We start from the raw sequence: 15,983 nt of genomic DNA, 5'->3' as shown, positions 1-15,983 counted from the left end.
ATTAAATTTGAATGATAAGTATGTATGCTTGGTGATTGCGCATTGCAATAATGGGTACTCCCGAAGTATGTAAACCAAGATGTCGGATACCGGAATGTAATATGTATATCAGGTTAGGGTTAGACCATAATTTTAGGTGAATATACTACGTGACTTGGCTAGTCCCCAAACTCGTAATAAAACTAAAATAAGAGAAATTGGAATGAAATTATGGCCTAACCCTAACCTGGTAATCACACTACGTTCCAGTGTCTGCCATCTTGGCTCAAATACTTCAGGAGCGCCCATTATTGTTATAATTCTGTATTACCAACTTCTTTGTATAGTATTGGCTCATTTTCTGAACCAACCGGAGAATCGGCCCAGACTGATTTTGTCATTTTATCGGCATTCCGAATAACTTGTCTAAAAAACATAATGTGTGTGATACAAAAATTAGAATAAATAAAATCATTCTCTGATAAAACATATATTATAGTAGAAAATGCAAAACTATAAGCAATGAGCAAATGCGCTTGCAAAACGTCAATTTCACAATATTCACAAATTATTTTAGCATTAATAAAGTAAACCGACATAATAAAGCTTCAGAATATCCAGTTTCCAGTAATTGTTTTTTTAAACGAAGAGATTAAATAAGTTTAGTATCTATTTCTCCATTCATTTTCGAAAAAAAGAGGTTAAATATATATCGATATAAAAACTGATCTCTTTGCTTTGTGCTTGTAATATTATCCGTGGAATTGAAAGAAAATAACCTCGAGAAAATGACTTGAGCGAGGTTTTAATACAAAAATAAATAGCGAGTCTATTTATTGGTTGGCTTCATATGCGTTATTTATTATTTTTAGAACCTAGAAATTTTAGCATGAATGAAGACTGCGCAATTGGAATTGATCTAGGAACAAACTTTGTTTGTGTCGGAGCATTCATAAATGGAATGGTAAGTGTGTTAAAGTTTACCCTATTAGCATTATTTTATATTCAAAATACCAAATAGATACTGCGCAACGTACAACACTTTTTACTTGCTATTAAAATTGAAAACAAGAGAACTATTCTCAAATATATGGACACAAAGTTCAAAAACGCCGTAGTGCGGATATGCAATCTGTCACAGTGGACTATTGGCACCAGCCGCCACGATGTCATAATAAAGTGGGAGGCAGCCAACACGATGACATAAAAGCGTGTCACGATGTCATAAAAGCGTGTTGGGAACAAACAAAAGTAATATCCTTCTAGCGAAAAATACGATCATCCACCACTGAAAAGTTTCGAATCAATTGGCCCATCAGTGAATAAAAAGATCGAGGTTTTCGAGTCATATAAGACGAAAAATTCTAACAACAAGAACAACAACAACCCAATTACAAAACGATTCATATGTCCACTTCATGTACAATAATTCAAATGCATGAAGCAATGGCGCGGCGGTGTGGCTCATCGTGCCCAAGCGTTAGGAATATGCTTGTCACCGCCAATCTGATCAATCTGCGTGGGTTCGCAGGTTCGAAGATTGCTGGACTCCTCGCCGCCGTAGGATGGTTCACGTAACTGCTGATCAGTTACGACCCCCAACACCATCGAGTCCATGCTTCCGAAAACAAAAAACTAACTAATTCCATACCCGACATAGAATGGTAACCGGACGCGAGGCCTGGATAAATATGTAAATCCTATCCTATCCTAAATATTATTCAGGTGAGGATTATTCCAAATGAACATGACAAACGGACAACACCAGCTTATGTCGCGTTTACCGAAGAAGAACGTTTATTTGGTGAATCTGCGAAACATCAAGCTCCTCTCAATTTGGGTAACACCATATATGGTGAGGACATGCATTTAATTAATCACCTTTAATTAGGTTCAATGAATAAATTAGGAAATAGGAATAGGAATCATCGATGACACCGTCGATGCAACGATATTTAACAATGCCGTTTAAATAAGTTAAGTCTATGCTTTCGAAAAAAACAACTGGCTAACTAAGCTCATAACCGACTTGGAGGCCGTTGTTCGCCATATGATTGGGCCGTTTTATCGGGTTTTCTCTCCTCCGAAATAAATATGTAAATCATATTCTATCCTATTTTAAATATTCTCAGAAGTTTTGCGTTTCGTTTTGCTACAGATGTGAAACGTTTAATTGGAAAAAAGCAAGAAGATAATGGAACGCTAATTCCGATAGATGAAACATGGGGATTTTCAACCGAGATAGATGATAACAACCGAATCCGTATACCGGTAATTTTTGTTTTTTGTAGCGTATGCTTGACCAACATAGAAAATAGTTGGAATATTAGAGCTTTTAGTTGCTGTGACAATGTGCTAAAAGTTACTAAATTTTTGTGAAATTACTGACCTCTGTCAATGTATTTATAATTCGAATTTTTTTAGATATCTTATATCAAGAATGAAATAAAAGTAGAAGAAAAATTATATCCCGAACAAATAACGGCCATGATATTGGGCAGAATGAAAAAAATAGCTGAATCGCACCTCAAAACTGAAGTAAAAAAAGCTGTTATATCCGTCCCTGCAAGTTTTGAGAATGCACAAAGATTGGCTACAATTGACGCAGGAAGAATTGTCGGTTTGGAAGTGCTTGAGTTAATAAACGAACCAACAGCGGCAGCAATTGCTTATTGTTACGACAACGAGGTAGGTTATTGTTTTTATTTAACGCTATTAAGCAAGACAGGTCAGACGGAGACCACGAAAAATTCATCAAACATATCAAACTTGATCTATTCGGGATATAAAAGGAGAAATTTCAAACTAATGACAAGTTCATAGAAATCTATATTTCGCTATCGAGCGCATTTACTATATAATTAATATACACTATATATAGCATTGAGTATACTGTATATATATATATATTTATACTTGATAAACATTAGTATCTGATATCTATAGAGGTAATTTTCAACCTTATTTCTTCCATGGCGCATTTGTATTTTCATGCAAGACAAAAACTACAAGAAAAACAATAAAACTTTTTTCGCAAAATTAAACAACTCCAGTTTAATTATTAGAATGAAAATTTCTTCTCAGTAACAAAAAACAGCTATTCATTGCTATCACAATCAAAATTTAACCATAGTGACACAAATAAAACCAAATTTATCAAGAACTCCAGCAATTTTTATTATGTTTGTGGCCCATCTAAAATGCTTCTGCAGCACAGCGGTGGGCCATGGCCCTGGTTGAGAACCAACCGGTGGTCTAGCTAGAGCCTTGTCCATGAAGTCAAGGACATTGCTTTTGAAAAAGTAAAATTCCTGAAAATGCTATCGGCCGCAATGACAATTTAAATTGTTACCTTGTAAGACTGCTTTTGTTTTATTTTGTATAAAATTTATCTTACACCTTCGTTTCCTAATTTATTTACAAAATACTCTAACTTCCATATACTATATACTGTATTGAATATTTTACTATTAGGTAAAAATGAAGAAACAGATCGTTATTGTTGACTTCGGAGGGGGTTTCCTTGACATAAGTATAGCATCAGTACACAAAAATGACATTGAAATAATAACAACAGATGGAGATTCAATTATAGGAGGTATGAGCATTATTCTATCACGTGATTCATTAAAATAACACAATATAACATTTTGTTTAGAACTTGCATGTATGTTACGTTATTCAAGAGTCCCGTAATGTAGTCATCATTATTATTGCTCATCATCCTTGTAATATGCGGATCTACCAGCCTTAACTTATCGCACGTATCCCCAACATATTGCTAAAATAAACTTATATTAAAACGATCGATAAGTTATTTCGGTACTCCAGCAGTGCATATACCAGGTTAGGGTTAGGGCCTAGTTTTATTCAGATATACCATATTTCAGTCCTATTACGAGTTCGGAGAATGTCTGTGTTAGCCGAGTCAATATACTCTCTGCCCATTGGTTTTAGTCCCTTTACACAACTTTCAAAGTGGGAGAACAAAATCAGTTACCTCCATATTGGTACACGTACTTCTGGAGCACCGTTATTTCACCTGACAATTTTTAGTTGTCTCATATATATATATTATTTCGCTGAATACTTGCAATCGAAGTCTACACTTTAATTTAGGTGAAATGATTGACAACAATATATTTACCCATTACATCAATAAATTGAAAAAGCAAAACATTGACTTGTCAAAAAGCAAAAAGAACAAGACAAGATTGAAAAAAGCTTGCGAAAAAATAAAAAGAAATTTGTCTGCATCTTCCCGAGCTCGGTTAGTTATAAAACAAAGCTTCTATTGGACACGGAGTGGATATTTTTGTTATTATTATATCTTAATTTTTTTTTTATGTTATTATTTTAACCTTCTGGCGACCGGGAGTACTTTACGTAAGATGTGAGCTGTTCCAAGAAGAACGGTTTTTTGAAGCTGTTCTGCATTAATATTTCCTGGAATATGTTGGACATATTTTTCAAATTCTTTTCCGATACGTCAAAGCACTCCCATCACAACTGGTATTGTTAAAGTTTTGAGTCCCCACATCTTTTGTATCTTGATTTCTAGATCTTTGTATTTTGAGTGTTTTTCAAATATATTTTTAGAGGTGTTTCTTTCGGATGGTATAGCCACATCAATTAGCAGACAGGATTTTTTTGTGAAATCTTCTACTATAATATCAGGTCGAAATACATTTTCATTTTCTGTTACCGGTTCAAGCTTGTGATTGTACCACCTGTCTTCTGTAGGTATATGGTAGTGTTTGCAAATTTTCCAGTGCAAATAGGATGCGGTTTTGGTATGTCTTTCTGTATATTCTGTCGGTGCCAAAACTTTACACCCGGATACAATGTGGTCAACGATTTCATCAAACGATTGGCATATTCTGCATTTTGGATCAATGTTTAGTGAGCGTTGGTCGGGAGACTTTTGTCCTGAGAAGCAATTATAAATCCTTCCGTTGTGGGTTTCAGACCTGAACTTTTTAGCCATTTATGCGTTTGTTGTTCATTTTCATCCAGTGCACATGTTCTAGTGGTATATTTTCCATGCAATGGTTTATCATGCCAAATTCTTAGTCTCTGCATTAGTGGATCTTCTGTTTCGGTCAAATATATTTTCAGTCCTACAGTAGATGCTTTGTAACTTTTCTCAATTTGAATCAGACCTCGTCCATCCTTGCCTCGTGGTAAGTACAAACGTTCAGTGTCTGCTCGAGGATGATGTATTTTATTTATCGTCATTAGTTTTCTTGTTTTGGTATCAAATTGTTTGATTTCTTGCTTAGTCCACTTGATGATATTGAAACTGTACGAAACTACTATCCATACTGCAAAACTGTTAATTGCCTTGAAGAAGTTTACAGAGTTAAGTACACTACTCAAAACCGATCGAAGACTTCTCAAATATTCCTTTTTGATAATTTTTTTCATTTTTTTGTGTCTGATTCCATCAGCTTCATGTACTCCAAGGTAACGATAGTTGAATCGCTACCGAGTTCTTTTGTCGAGGTTTCTTGATCTAATTGTAAATTTGATTCTCTAAATAATTTACCTTTGCGAAAAGATGCTTTTGCGCATTTCTCGAGGCCAAATGTCATTTTGATGTCATCACTGAATGATTTCACAGTTTTCAATAACATTTCAAATTGGTTATTATTTTTAGAATACAGCTTCAAATCATCCATATAAAATAAATAAAATATTTTTTTTTTTCAAAATTTCGTAGCCACAACCGGTTTCTTTCAGCAAAGTGCTAAGCAGGGCCAAGGCAAGGCAGAACGCAAGAGGTGAATATGAGTCTCCTTGGAAAATTTCGCATGAAATCGAAATGGTGTCACTTTGTATCATTCCGTCATTGTGCCTCAGGATCAAATTTGTTTGCCAATTTTTTATTGTATATTTGAAAAAAGAGATTAGAATAGGTGACAACTTGTAAATTTCGAATACCTTTAAAAGCCAAGAATGCGGTACACTGTCAAACGCTTTTCTGTAATCAATCCATGCGGTACTCATGTGTTTTTGATAAGTTCTGCAATTTTCCAAAATCCTTTTATTTACTAGTAGTTGGCCTTTGCATCCATAAGATCTACGCCTGCAGCCTTTCTGTTCACTAGGTAACACTCCCTCTTCTTCAAGATGGGTGAATGTCCTATTAGTAATTATGGACGATAGTATTTTGTACATGGTAGGCAAACATGTGATTGGCCCAAGTTTATGGCAGATTCTGTCTCTGGGGACTTTGGTAAAAGATAGGTCAAACCCTGAGTTTACCATTTTGGTGTTAGTTCAGGTTGCTTAAGATATTTGGAAATACCCTTGCCAAATCTTTGTGTAACGCCGAAAAGTACTTTAAATAGAAATTTGGTATTTTGTCTATTCCCGGGTGATTTCCAGTTTAAGGTGCCTCTGATTACACCACATATTTCTTCATCCCTAATGTCGCTCCATTGTTGTTCGGGTAAAATGGCGTTTTCAATTTTGATGTCAGTGATCCACGTTGCCTCAGTATTATGGGACTCATTTTTACTCCATATTCCTGCCCAATATGTTTCCAATTCCGATATTGACGGGTAACGTTTTACGTCGATATCACGTTTATTCAATTCTCTATAAAACCAACTGGCATCCTCATATGTTTTGTTTTGCATGAACTGTTTTGTCGTTTGGTGTATCGTCGAAGCCTTTGCGCCTTGAGTTGTATTTTCTGCTTTAGATTTTCTCTGATTACCGCAATATTACTGTGTAACCCATCTAATTTGTACCGATTTGTTATTTTCTTCATTGTTCGTTTATTAAGAACACTACCGTTTTGTATTTCTGATAAGATAGACAAATCTGCTCTCATTTGTTTAATTTGGCTCTCAATTCTTACTTTCCATTTTGCTTTGTAATTGTGCCTTGGTCCAGTAGGTTTCCTAATTATTGCTCCAACTTTTTCAGTAACCATAGTTGAACATGCATAAATAATGTTTGATATTTCAATAACATCCAGATCAAATTCCAAATCTTGCTTCAAAAGGGCAATAGTTTTGTTGCCCTCTGCTAGCCAGATTTTAGTTTCTTTCGTTAATTGTAATTTTGGCAATTTGAGTCTGTTTTTAAAATCTTGTTCTCTGACAGAAAAATATCTTGATTTTAATTCCTTTGAGAATTGTTCAGTTTCTTCTTTTGGTTTATCTGGTAGAGGAGTTGGTGTTTGAGGTGAGTTTATGCATGGCAGTTGTAATATTTCTTGAACATTGTCACATGGGCCATTTTCGTCATGTACATTGTCATTTTGACTCATATCCCTTGATCCCAAGTATTTCTGTTTGATGGATTTGAGTTCTATATCTGTCAGTCGGTTATTCCGAATTATATCTCGTCGGACATTTGCAAGTCCATTTGCTGTCATATTTTGGACATTCAAAGAGTGGGGTCCTTCAAGCCAATTTGTAAGTGTTTGTTTAGTAATACATTTTGAGGAAGAGCTCACAGCTTTGTAGTACGCTTCCATCACTTGTATATACTCTTCACGTTTCCAACGATGTTTTTTAATTTTTTCTTTTCTTTCCGATATTTCACGTATGGGGCTCGGTTGAGGAATATCCTCTGTCGAGGGACCACTTATATCGTGATGTGAGAGTGTGTCAGTAGAAATACTGACAATATTTTTATTATTATTATTATTAATATTATTATTATGTTGTTGTTGTTTTTGTTGTATTTTTCTTCTTCTTATCGTTCTGAAAAATACGTTTTTCTTTTCTAACTACTGGATCAATTGCTTTGAAATTTCCAGTAGTTAAACATTGTTTTTTTTGATGGAAGGCTATTACTGTTTTTTTTTTATTTCTTTAATACTCCATGTCCATATATTTGAGCTATCTTGTTTTAAATGTATATACTTTTAAACATTTGTTATATCAATAGAATACCAGAAGACTTGGCTGCTGATTTGGGAGTGGAATCATCGTCTCTAATTCTTACCAGAAGTGATTTTAACCAGCTCAACAAAAGTTTGTTTAAAAAATTTGAACGTATTGTCGACAAAGTTATCAAAAGTGTTCCAGATGCTAAAAAACAGGTGAATATAGGAGAAACTACAATAAACTATTGACATAAAAGCACTGCTTACATATTTAGGTACGAAGTTTGTGCACCAGCGCTTGTGCGGCTCACAGTACCGTTTATTAGATATGCAAGGCGCAGGCTTTAATAAAGAGTGACGAAATGTGGAATATTTTCTCTTATTAAAATAAAAGTAGAAAATTCAGATGTTAGTTTGAATATGTATCCCACAAAATTTAAAAATAAATTTGAAAATAATAAAATAGGATTTCTAGCGAAATTTTCCTATTATATTATTTAGATGTTGAATCTGATTTTTTTAGTAGCATTGAACAGCTACACCAACGGTCCCCCAAGCATGATAAGATAATTAACAACAACAATTTTAATTTAAAACAAGGGTGTGCAATATTCATTATCGGTGGGCCATATAACCAACTTCAGACATCCAGCTGGGCTACACAAAAAATTTAGCGGGAAGGCACGAGAAAAGAATGCGTCTAAAGATTTAACGCTGCAATAAGTGCAAAAACATTATGTATTTCATCCATGTGAACGCCTTTTCAAACATAACATAAGTCAGTCGGATTAGAATTTATTTTCTGGTGGGAAATAAGTTGAATGTGGCCAAGGACTAAATGGCTTGGCGGGCGGAGTTGTGGCCCGCAGGCCGCCTGTTTTACACTCCTAATTTAAAACAATACATAGGTACACTTCTTATCCAATCATCATAACTATATAATATTTTAAATCAAGATATATGATAGTACATTGATTTTATACAATAAATTTCGATTGAATACATAAATTAATTAAATCATTGTTTTCAATTTTATTCAAAATGATAATTTTATCATATTCAAACAATATTTTACAATTTTTTTTCTGAATTAAGTGTGTTGATATATTTTAGTTTGACGACATCGTTCTTGTGGGAGGATCAACTCGTATTAGAGAGATCAGAAATATTCTTTCAGATTATTTCAACGTGGTGGAGTTAAACAGAACTATCAACCCGGATGAAGCTGTAGCGTTCGGCGCTACATTATACGCAGCAAGTCTGACTGCTGCTCAAGAGGTTTTTTGTAGTTATTGAACACGGAGTGGACATATGATCCTTTTGTTATTACGTTGTTGTTCCCGTTCTTGATGTTAAAATTTTTTTCTATTGTTATAGTAAATCTCTTTTCTCTTTAATTACTTGACCAATTTCTTTAAAATTTTCAGTGGTAAAAGATTGTATTTTTCGTTTTATCGTTTTCGTTTTCGTTTTCGTAAGGTTTTATTACTTTAATTTATTTCAAAATTTTCTGTGTGATTAATGAGATTTGTTTTCTGTGTGCGATGATGTCACCAAAAATAAAAATTGCCCTCCTTGTGGCGATTTCGTCTTCGCGTTAGCGATTTTGGTTCCGGAAAGTCGTGAACACGGCGGGTACCGGTAGTCTACTGTGACAAACTGTATACCCGTACTACTCCGTGTTAATATATTTGATTAACAATCTTAGGTACTCCTGAAGTATCCGCACCAAGATGGCGCACAACCTGAACTCAGGTTGTGTACCAGGTTAGATTCGATTGTGCGACATCTTGGTGCGCACACTTCAGGAGTACCTATGATTGTTAATTGGACTATGCTTTTTAGCACATACCAAATAAATATGTATGCAAACAATTTCGCTTTTGTAATATACAGAACAAACAATCTTAAGCATTTAAAGGTAGTTGCAGATATACAAGATTTTTTTTAACTTTATAGTCTTTATTCCAAACTTGAGCTTGTCAAAAGTGATTCATAAAAAATAATTTTTTTATTGTTTGTCGCGGTGCATTTTTATGCATCGTAAAATAATTAACTTTTCACTAAATTGTATATTTTGTTTTATGAACAGAGTCTCAGATACAACATCAATGATCGCATAATAAACGATGGTGGCAAACAAAATAATGAAGAGGAAATTAAGCGAATGGTAAGAATGATTTATGTGCGACTAATTTTTGTCGCCGACTTTACAACAAGGTAATATATTCTCTTGGCTAACACAGACAGTCCCCGAACTTGTAGTAAAACTAAAATAAGGAAAATCGGAATCAAATTATGGCCCAACCCTAACCTGGTACACATTCTACGGAAGTACCGATTTATGATATATATTTTCTAGTGTATGCTTAAAGTCGTTCAAAATTAATTTAGTATTAAATATCTTGCTTAATTGGACATGAGTAACGCTTTGAAAAATTTCGGTTAAGATAAATTCAAACGGTTGCCTGTAATATAACAACAAAATATTCAATCTTTTCTTGACTCACCGTTTTTAACGTGCTTGTAAATAGTTGATCCTTTGCTTTTCCTGCACAATGTATTGCTTATTTTAAGGTGAACAAAAACAAAGAATTCGATGAATATGACGAAACAATAAAAATGCAAAACAACGCCAGGAACAGCTTGGAAAATACAGCTTATTCAATAAAGTTAGAAATAAAATCTTCGAATTTATCGGAAGATGACAAAAAATCAGCTTTACAGGAGTGCGATGACGCGTTGAAATGGCTGGAAAGCAATAAAGTAAACAATTTTATTATGTGAAATAGAACATTTTTGACATTAAATAGAAATATATCAGTTATTTATTGAAAACCTCGATTGGATTATATAGGGATATGTGATAAAAGTGCGAAATTTGGATGACGTTTGATAAGATTTTTAAAAGTATTTATTTGATTTATTGGACACCACGCGAAGCGCGTCTGTGGAGTGTGGACACGACAAATACTGTTTATACACTTACATTGAATTTAACTGAACTAAGCTTTGTAGTTTAATTTGGACTTTTTGACAGTAAACAATTTATCAAAACTAATTTCAATGTTCAAGCATGATACTAGCAGCTCAAAAAAATTATGCCGCTCCAGAAGTATTCGAACCCCGGCGTTTTCCTTTAGGATACTTTGCCTTATCTAATCCCCACATTGGGCGGTCCAGAAATATTCACACCAATGTGGGGATTAAGTAAGTCAAAGTAAAGCAAAGTATTCTAAGGGAAAATGGCCTGGTACGAATGCCTCGCCAGCAAAGTATCCTAAGGCTTAAATGCCCTGGTACGAATACTACGGAAGCAAAATATCCTGAGGGAAATTGCCCTGGTACGAATACTACGGGAGCAAAGTATCCTAAGGGAAAATGCCCTGGTAAGAATATTTCAAGAGCAAATATCCTAAGGATTAAATGCCCTTGTACTAAAACTACGGAAACAAAGTATCCTAAGGAAGAATGCTCTGGTACGAATACTACGGGAGCTCAAAATTATAACATATTTTAGATCGCTACAGTGAAGGACTGCAATAAAAAGCAGGAAGAGTTAACAACAGTAATTCAAAAAAGTGTAAAGGTATGTAGGACGTTGTATACCATCCTTCACTATGCACCAGCGTTGTGTTTTGTTTATCGACATGAAATGGACTATGAATCGTTTTGTTAATATGTTGGGCGCTCCCGTACTATGTGAACTAAGATGACGGACACCAGAATATAGTATGCGTACCAGGTTAGGCCATAATTTTATTCACATTTTCCTTATTTTAGTTCTATTACGAGTTCGGGGACTAGCCGAGTGACTCCCGTAGTATTTAGATTTGAAATGATGGACTAGCCCTATCCTGGTACATATACTACAATCCGGTGTTCGCCCTCTTGGTTCAAATACTTCGGGAGTACCAAATATCAAATAGTAAATGTAAATAAAAGTTTTCATGCGTTGTGGGGAGGAAAGGGGAGCTTAAAAATAGGCCAAAGGAGGAATCCGTCAAAAAGGTTGAAAAGCACTCAGCTATTACATTCATATTCATGTCAATTTAGAATGGCGTGTAGACGTCTGCACGTCATTCTAAACATAACATTATATTGCAAACGCAGTCAACTAGATTCTAACAATATTTATTTTTATGAAGTAAACTAAGTAAACCACGTTGTTTTAAATTCATTTTTTCCGATTTTCTATTTTTTTTAGTTATTTATAGCAACAGATATTTAATTTGTATGAATAAGTTCAAATTTATAAATGGTAATTTTTTTCTAATCTTTTGATTTCATTAAGGACATGCCATGAAAAATTTCAATAATTGACTAAGTCAATTATATTTTTTTTTATTTATTCAAACAATATTATAAACATATTATATAAATTGTAATCTTTGATAAAATGTTATTTTTATCTGTATTCCAATTTTAAATATGAGGAAAATGACTCAGCGAGTACCACACGAGAAGAAATCACAACAGATACGAAAACGCCTAAAAATGAAAAGCAGGTTGCATTTTATATTTGGTACTCCCGAAGTATGTGAACCAAGATGGCGGACAGCGGAACGTAGTATATGTACCAGAGTAGGGTCAGGCCTTAATTTTATTCCAATTTTCCTTATTTCAGTTTTTTTACGAGTTCCAGAAATAACCAAGTGACCCACGTAGTATTTGTACCTAAAATTAGGGCCTAGCCCTAACCTACTACACATTCTACGTTCCGGTGTTCGCCATCTTAGTTCACATACTTTGGAAGTATATTATATTCTACTCGGAATAAAATCCATAATAATAATATCTTCTTGAGGTAATTTCATTGTTTAGATTCCAAACGTGTCCGAAAACCTCACCGCAGCAAATTTCGCCGTACACGAAAAGTCGCTAGAGCATTTTGCCGTAAACAAGTATTTGTGATTAAAACAGTTAGGTTTATAGAATTATGGTTACGGTATGCTCTCAAATAACGAATCTTTTTTTAAATAAGGCGATTTTTCATACGGTAAGTTTTCCTATGCGGCGAAATTTCCTACGGCGAAATTTCCTGCGGCGAATTTTCCTAGAACCCCTTACACCAGGGATGGGCAACTTCTCTAGTCGGCGGGCCAGATGTGGGAAAATGAAGTCCTCGGCAGGCCGGATTATAACATGAATAGTATTCAATATCTTAATCACATATTTATTCGCTAATGCAAGAAAGAAAATTATAATTCGCGTTTAAAGTAAAGTTTAAACTACAAAAAACACATAATGAATTCATCATAATGTACTAAAAGTTTAATAATGTAATATCATAATGCACTGTGGTACAGTCAGCGGGCCGGTCAAAATCTCGTCGCGGGCCGGACTCGGCCGCGGGCCGTATGTTGCCCACCGATGCCTTACACAGTACAATTTTCGAAATCGTAATTCACAGTTTGACTTATCGTCTACAAAATTAATATTGTAACATTATTTGAATCCTTGAATGCATGAAACCAAAAAATACAATCTAGCAAAGTAAATTAATCAGGTATTTATATTAAAGGTCTCAACAACGAAACAAATGTTATAGATATAAAAATTAATTTTGAATGATAAAAACCCATCACTCAAAAGTTTTCTTAATAAAAAATTGACTCTAATGAATACAGTCTTGTGGGTAACTCCAACTTTTTGATCAGAAAACAAAGAAAAACATTTTAATCGGCTTTAATGTTGATTTTATTACAATGTTAACAAACCACAATATAACATAAGAATACAAATATATAAAGGGAGTACAACACATACAAAAGAAATTTCAAATAAGCAGAACGCAACAATCAAAAATAACGATCAAACTAATATAAAAAAACATTTTTTGATACGATTAATACAATACTTGCAGAATTTCTTACTTACTAATATTCAAATTTGATTTTATAGCTAGAACAATCCGACAGAAAAGAGAGAAAAAGTGACAACACGAATATGAAAGTTGAACAACCAAACTCTTCATCCAAGAACACAAATCCAACTTCAACTGAGGTAAAATTCTAGAATGTTGTCTTTGTAATAAAGTCTCAAACTCAAGCTAACTTTCAACTGTAAGACATTTTCTGGGTTCTATACCTCCCTTTCGATATATTCTATCCGAAATTACTTTACTCAAGAGGCAAAGAGTTTAGTATAGAATTCGAGGCTTTGAAGAACCTCATAAAAAGGAACCAAAATAATCTTAAAAAAATGCATTTTTTTCAATTTAAATTGGGAAATAGATAATAATACTCTGATATTAACGCTATTACGATATCTATACACTTACAAACAATGTTTTACATGTTTAGTGCAAATATTGAATCAGTAGAAGAAGAATCTATAAATATTAGTATGTTATGTACTTCGTGCAATGAGAAAAAATTGTAAAACATTAATAGAATATCAAATTTACCAAATTGTATTAATTTCCTCTATCAAATCGAACACCTAACAAACTATAATTTAGATGACAGAAAACCTAAAACAACTAAAAGAAGTCGCAAAAGAAAGAAAATTTGAAGCTAAAAAAAAAGAAGAACAACAAAACTTCAAATCGAAGGTAGTGTTTTTATAACAATACAAATTATTATAATTTGTAATTTGAAGCAAAACATAATTATGTGTAAAATAAATAGCGAATTGTTCATGGGAAAGATATTATTAGAGTAATTTGAAACGACTCACCTCAAAGATAAATTTTGATAAATTTGGACAGCTCTCTTCTTCAATAAAGTGAGAACAGAAAACTACTCAAGAATTCATTTATTATTTTTATTTTATTGTATGTTACAATTAATATCAATTTATCAATGATTAAAAAATGAAAAATTTGCACCGAATAATTGTGTTACGTGGTTCTAATAAAACAAAGTAGTACAAGCATCAGAATTTTGTGTTAATATTTTATTAAATTTTGGTATATGGTAGTAAATTGTTTTATACTATTGAAAAGTTTATTAACTACATAATTTACGAGCAAATTTAGGTTCCTTAATTATGCACAATACCTCAAGGAGCTGAATAAAAAAACTTAAGATACCATAAGAAGGAATTCTCAACTACAATAAACCGGTTAGTTTTAATCACCCCAAACACTTACACTAGTTCCAGGGAAACTCGCTGAAAAAGAAGAAAGTCAGAAAATCAAATGGCACGGTCTCTGTTGCATCGAGTCAACATGACATGGGCAAACCAAGTACAGACCGGACAAGTGTAAAACAAAAGCCAACCCAAAAGGTCTTATTTTTCGTGGTTTGAAAGTGTGTTAATATTTTGAATTTTTTCCTGGCTTGCTATCAATAATTCTTTTTCCAAACGAATATTAAGTTAATATACAGAAAAAAAAAATTGGCCTCATAAAAAAAATCGGGGGTGGCTACGCTACTGGTATCGTTGCATGCTTACGTAGGTTTTATGGGCTCAACGAGAAAAATATTTGCGATTTTATCTACAGTGAGCTTAAGCACAAAACTGGCAACAACATAATAAGCAAAAATAGATTATAAGTAAATACTAAATGGCTTTATACACAAATTAAGCTAACGCAAGCATAAACGCTTCCGAATTTAAAATTACATCCACACGCAAAACGCATGTTAACTTTAATTTCATGGTATTACTACGACAATTTTAAGGAAAATATACAGCATACCGTGTTTTCCCCCAAAATAAGACAGACTCTGAAAATAAGACCTAGCCTGAATTTTAAAAATGATTTTAATATAAGCTCTCCCCTTACAATTCAAGACCTGGTCAATAACGTGAAATCATTTTTGACCTAGTCGATAGCAAGAAATCTCTCCTACTCGTTTCGATAGATTGATAATCCATGTTTTGCAGTTTTTTTTTAAATGAATATCAAGTAAATGGATATCAATTTTCATATTTTGTATAATTGAAAATCTCGTAATTCTCTACCTAATTTTGTTTTTGATAAATGAAAATATAAGACATCCCCCGAAAATAAGCCCAAGTGTTATTTTTCGGAAGAAAATTGAAATAAGACCCAGTCTTATTTTTGGAGAAACGCAGTATTGATCAAAGTACGCTTCTACCCAATTCATTTGGTAATTGAGATTGACATTATAAATTGTATAAAATTTTATCATGAACCATTTTCTCTTGTATCAAAATTTTATTTACAGCGTTTTGAATGGGAATA

General features: G+C 33.5%; 1 protein-coding gene across 3 annotated transcripts in view; it reads left to right on the top strand.

Moving 5' to 3' along the window:
* LOC144420781 (heat shock 70 kDa protein cognate 4-like) overlaps positions 1-15,983 on the top strand; it is a 64,515-nt gene that overhangs the window by 1,202 nt on the left and 47,330 nt on the right. For all 3 annotated transcript variants that reach the window (XR_013474738.1, XM_078110423.1, XM_078110424.1), the window contains exons 2-16: positions 852-943; positions 1,705-1,834; positions 2,138-2,250; positions 2,404-2,667; positions 3,454-3,577; positions 4,099-4,249; positions 7,888-8,041; positions 8,939-9,103; positions 9,918-9,995; positions 10,403-10,591; positions 11,346-11,414; positions 12,262-12,333; positions 13,730-13,831; positions 14,289-14,381; positions 14,927-15,058. Coding sequence is in view for 2 of the 3 variants with exons in the window: in XM_078110423.1 (XP_077966549.1) it covers positions 869-943; positions 1,705-1,834; positions 2,138-2,250; positions 2,404-2,667; positions 3,454-3,577; positions 4,099-4,249; positions 7,888-8,041; positions 8,939-9,103; positions 9,918-9,995; positions 10,403-10,591; positions 11,346-11,414; positions 12,262-12,333; positions 13,730-13,831; positions 14,289-14,381; positions 14,927-15,058 (1,911 nt within the window). In the remaining variant the exon portion in view is untranslated. The remainder of the gene's footprint in view (positions 1-851; positions 944-1,704; positions 1,835-2,137; positions 2,251-2,403; positions 2,668-3,453; positions 3,578-4,098; positions 4,250-7,887; positions 8,042-8,938; positions 9,104-9,917; positions 9,996-10,402; positions 10,592-11,345; positions 11,415-12,261; positions 12,334-13,729; positions 13,832-14,288; positions 14,382-14,926; positions 15,059-15,983) is intronic.

This window comes from Styela clava, chromosome 3, assembly GCF_964204865.1.
Source record: "Styela clava chromosome 3, kaStyClav1.hap1.2, whole genome shotgun sequence".
NCBI lineage: Eukaryota > Metazoa > Chordata > Ascidiacea > Stolidobranchia > Styelidae > Styela > Styela clava.
Note: the sequence above shows the minus strand (reverse complement) of the source record. Positions and strands in the feature narration are given on the sequence as shown.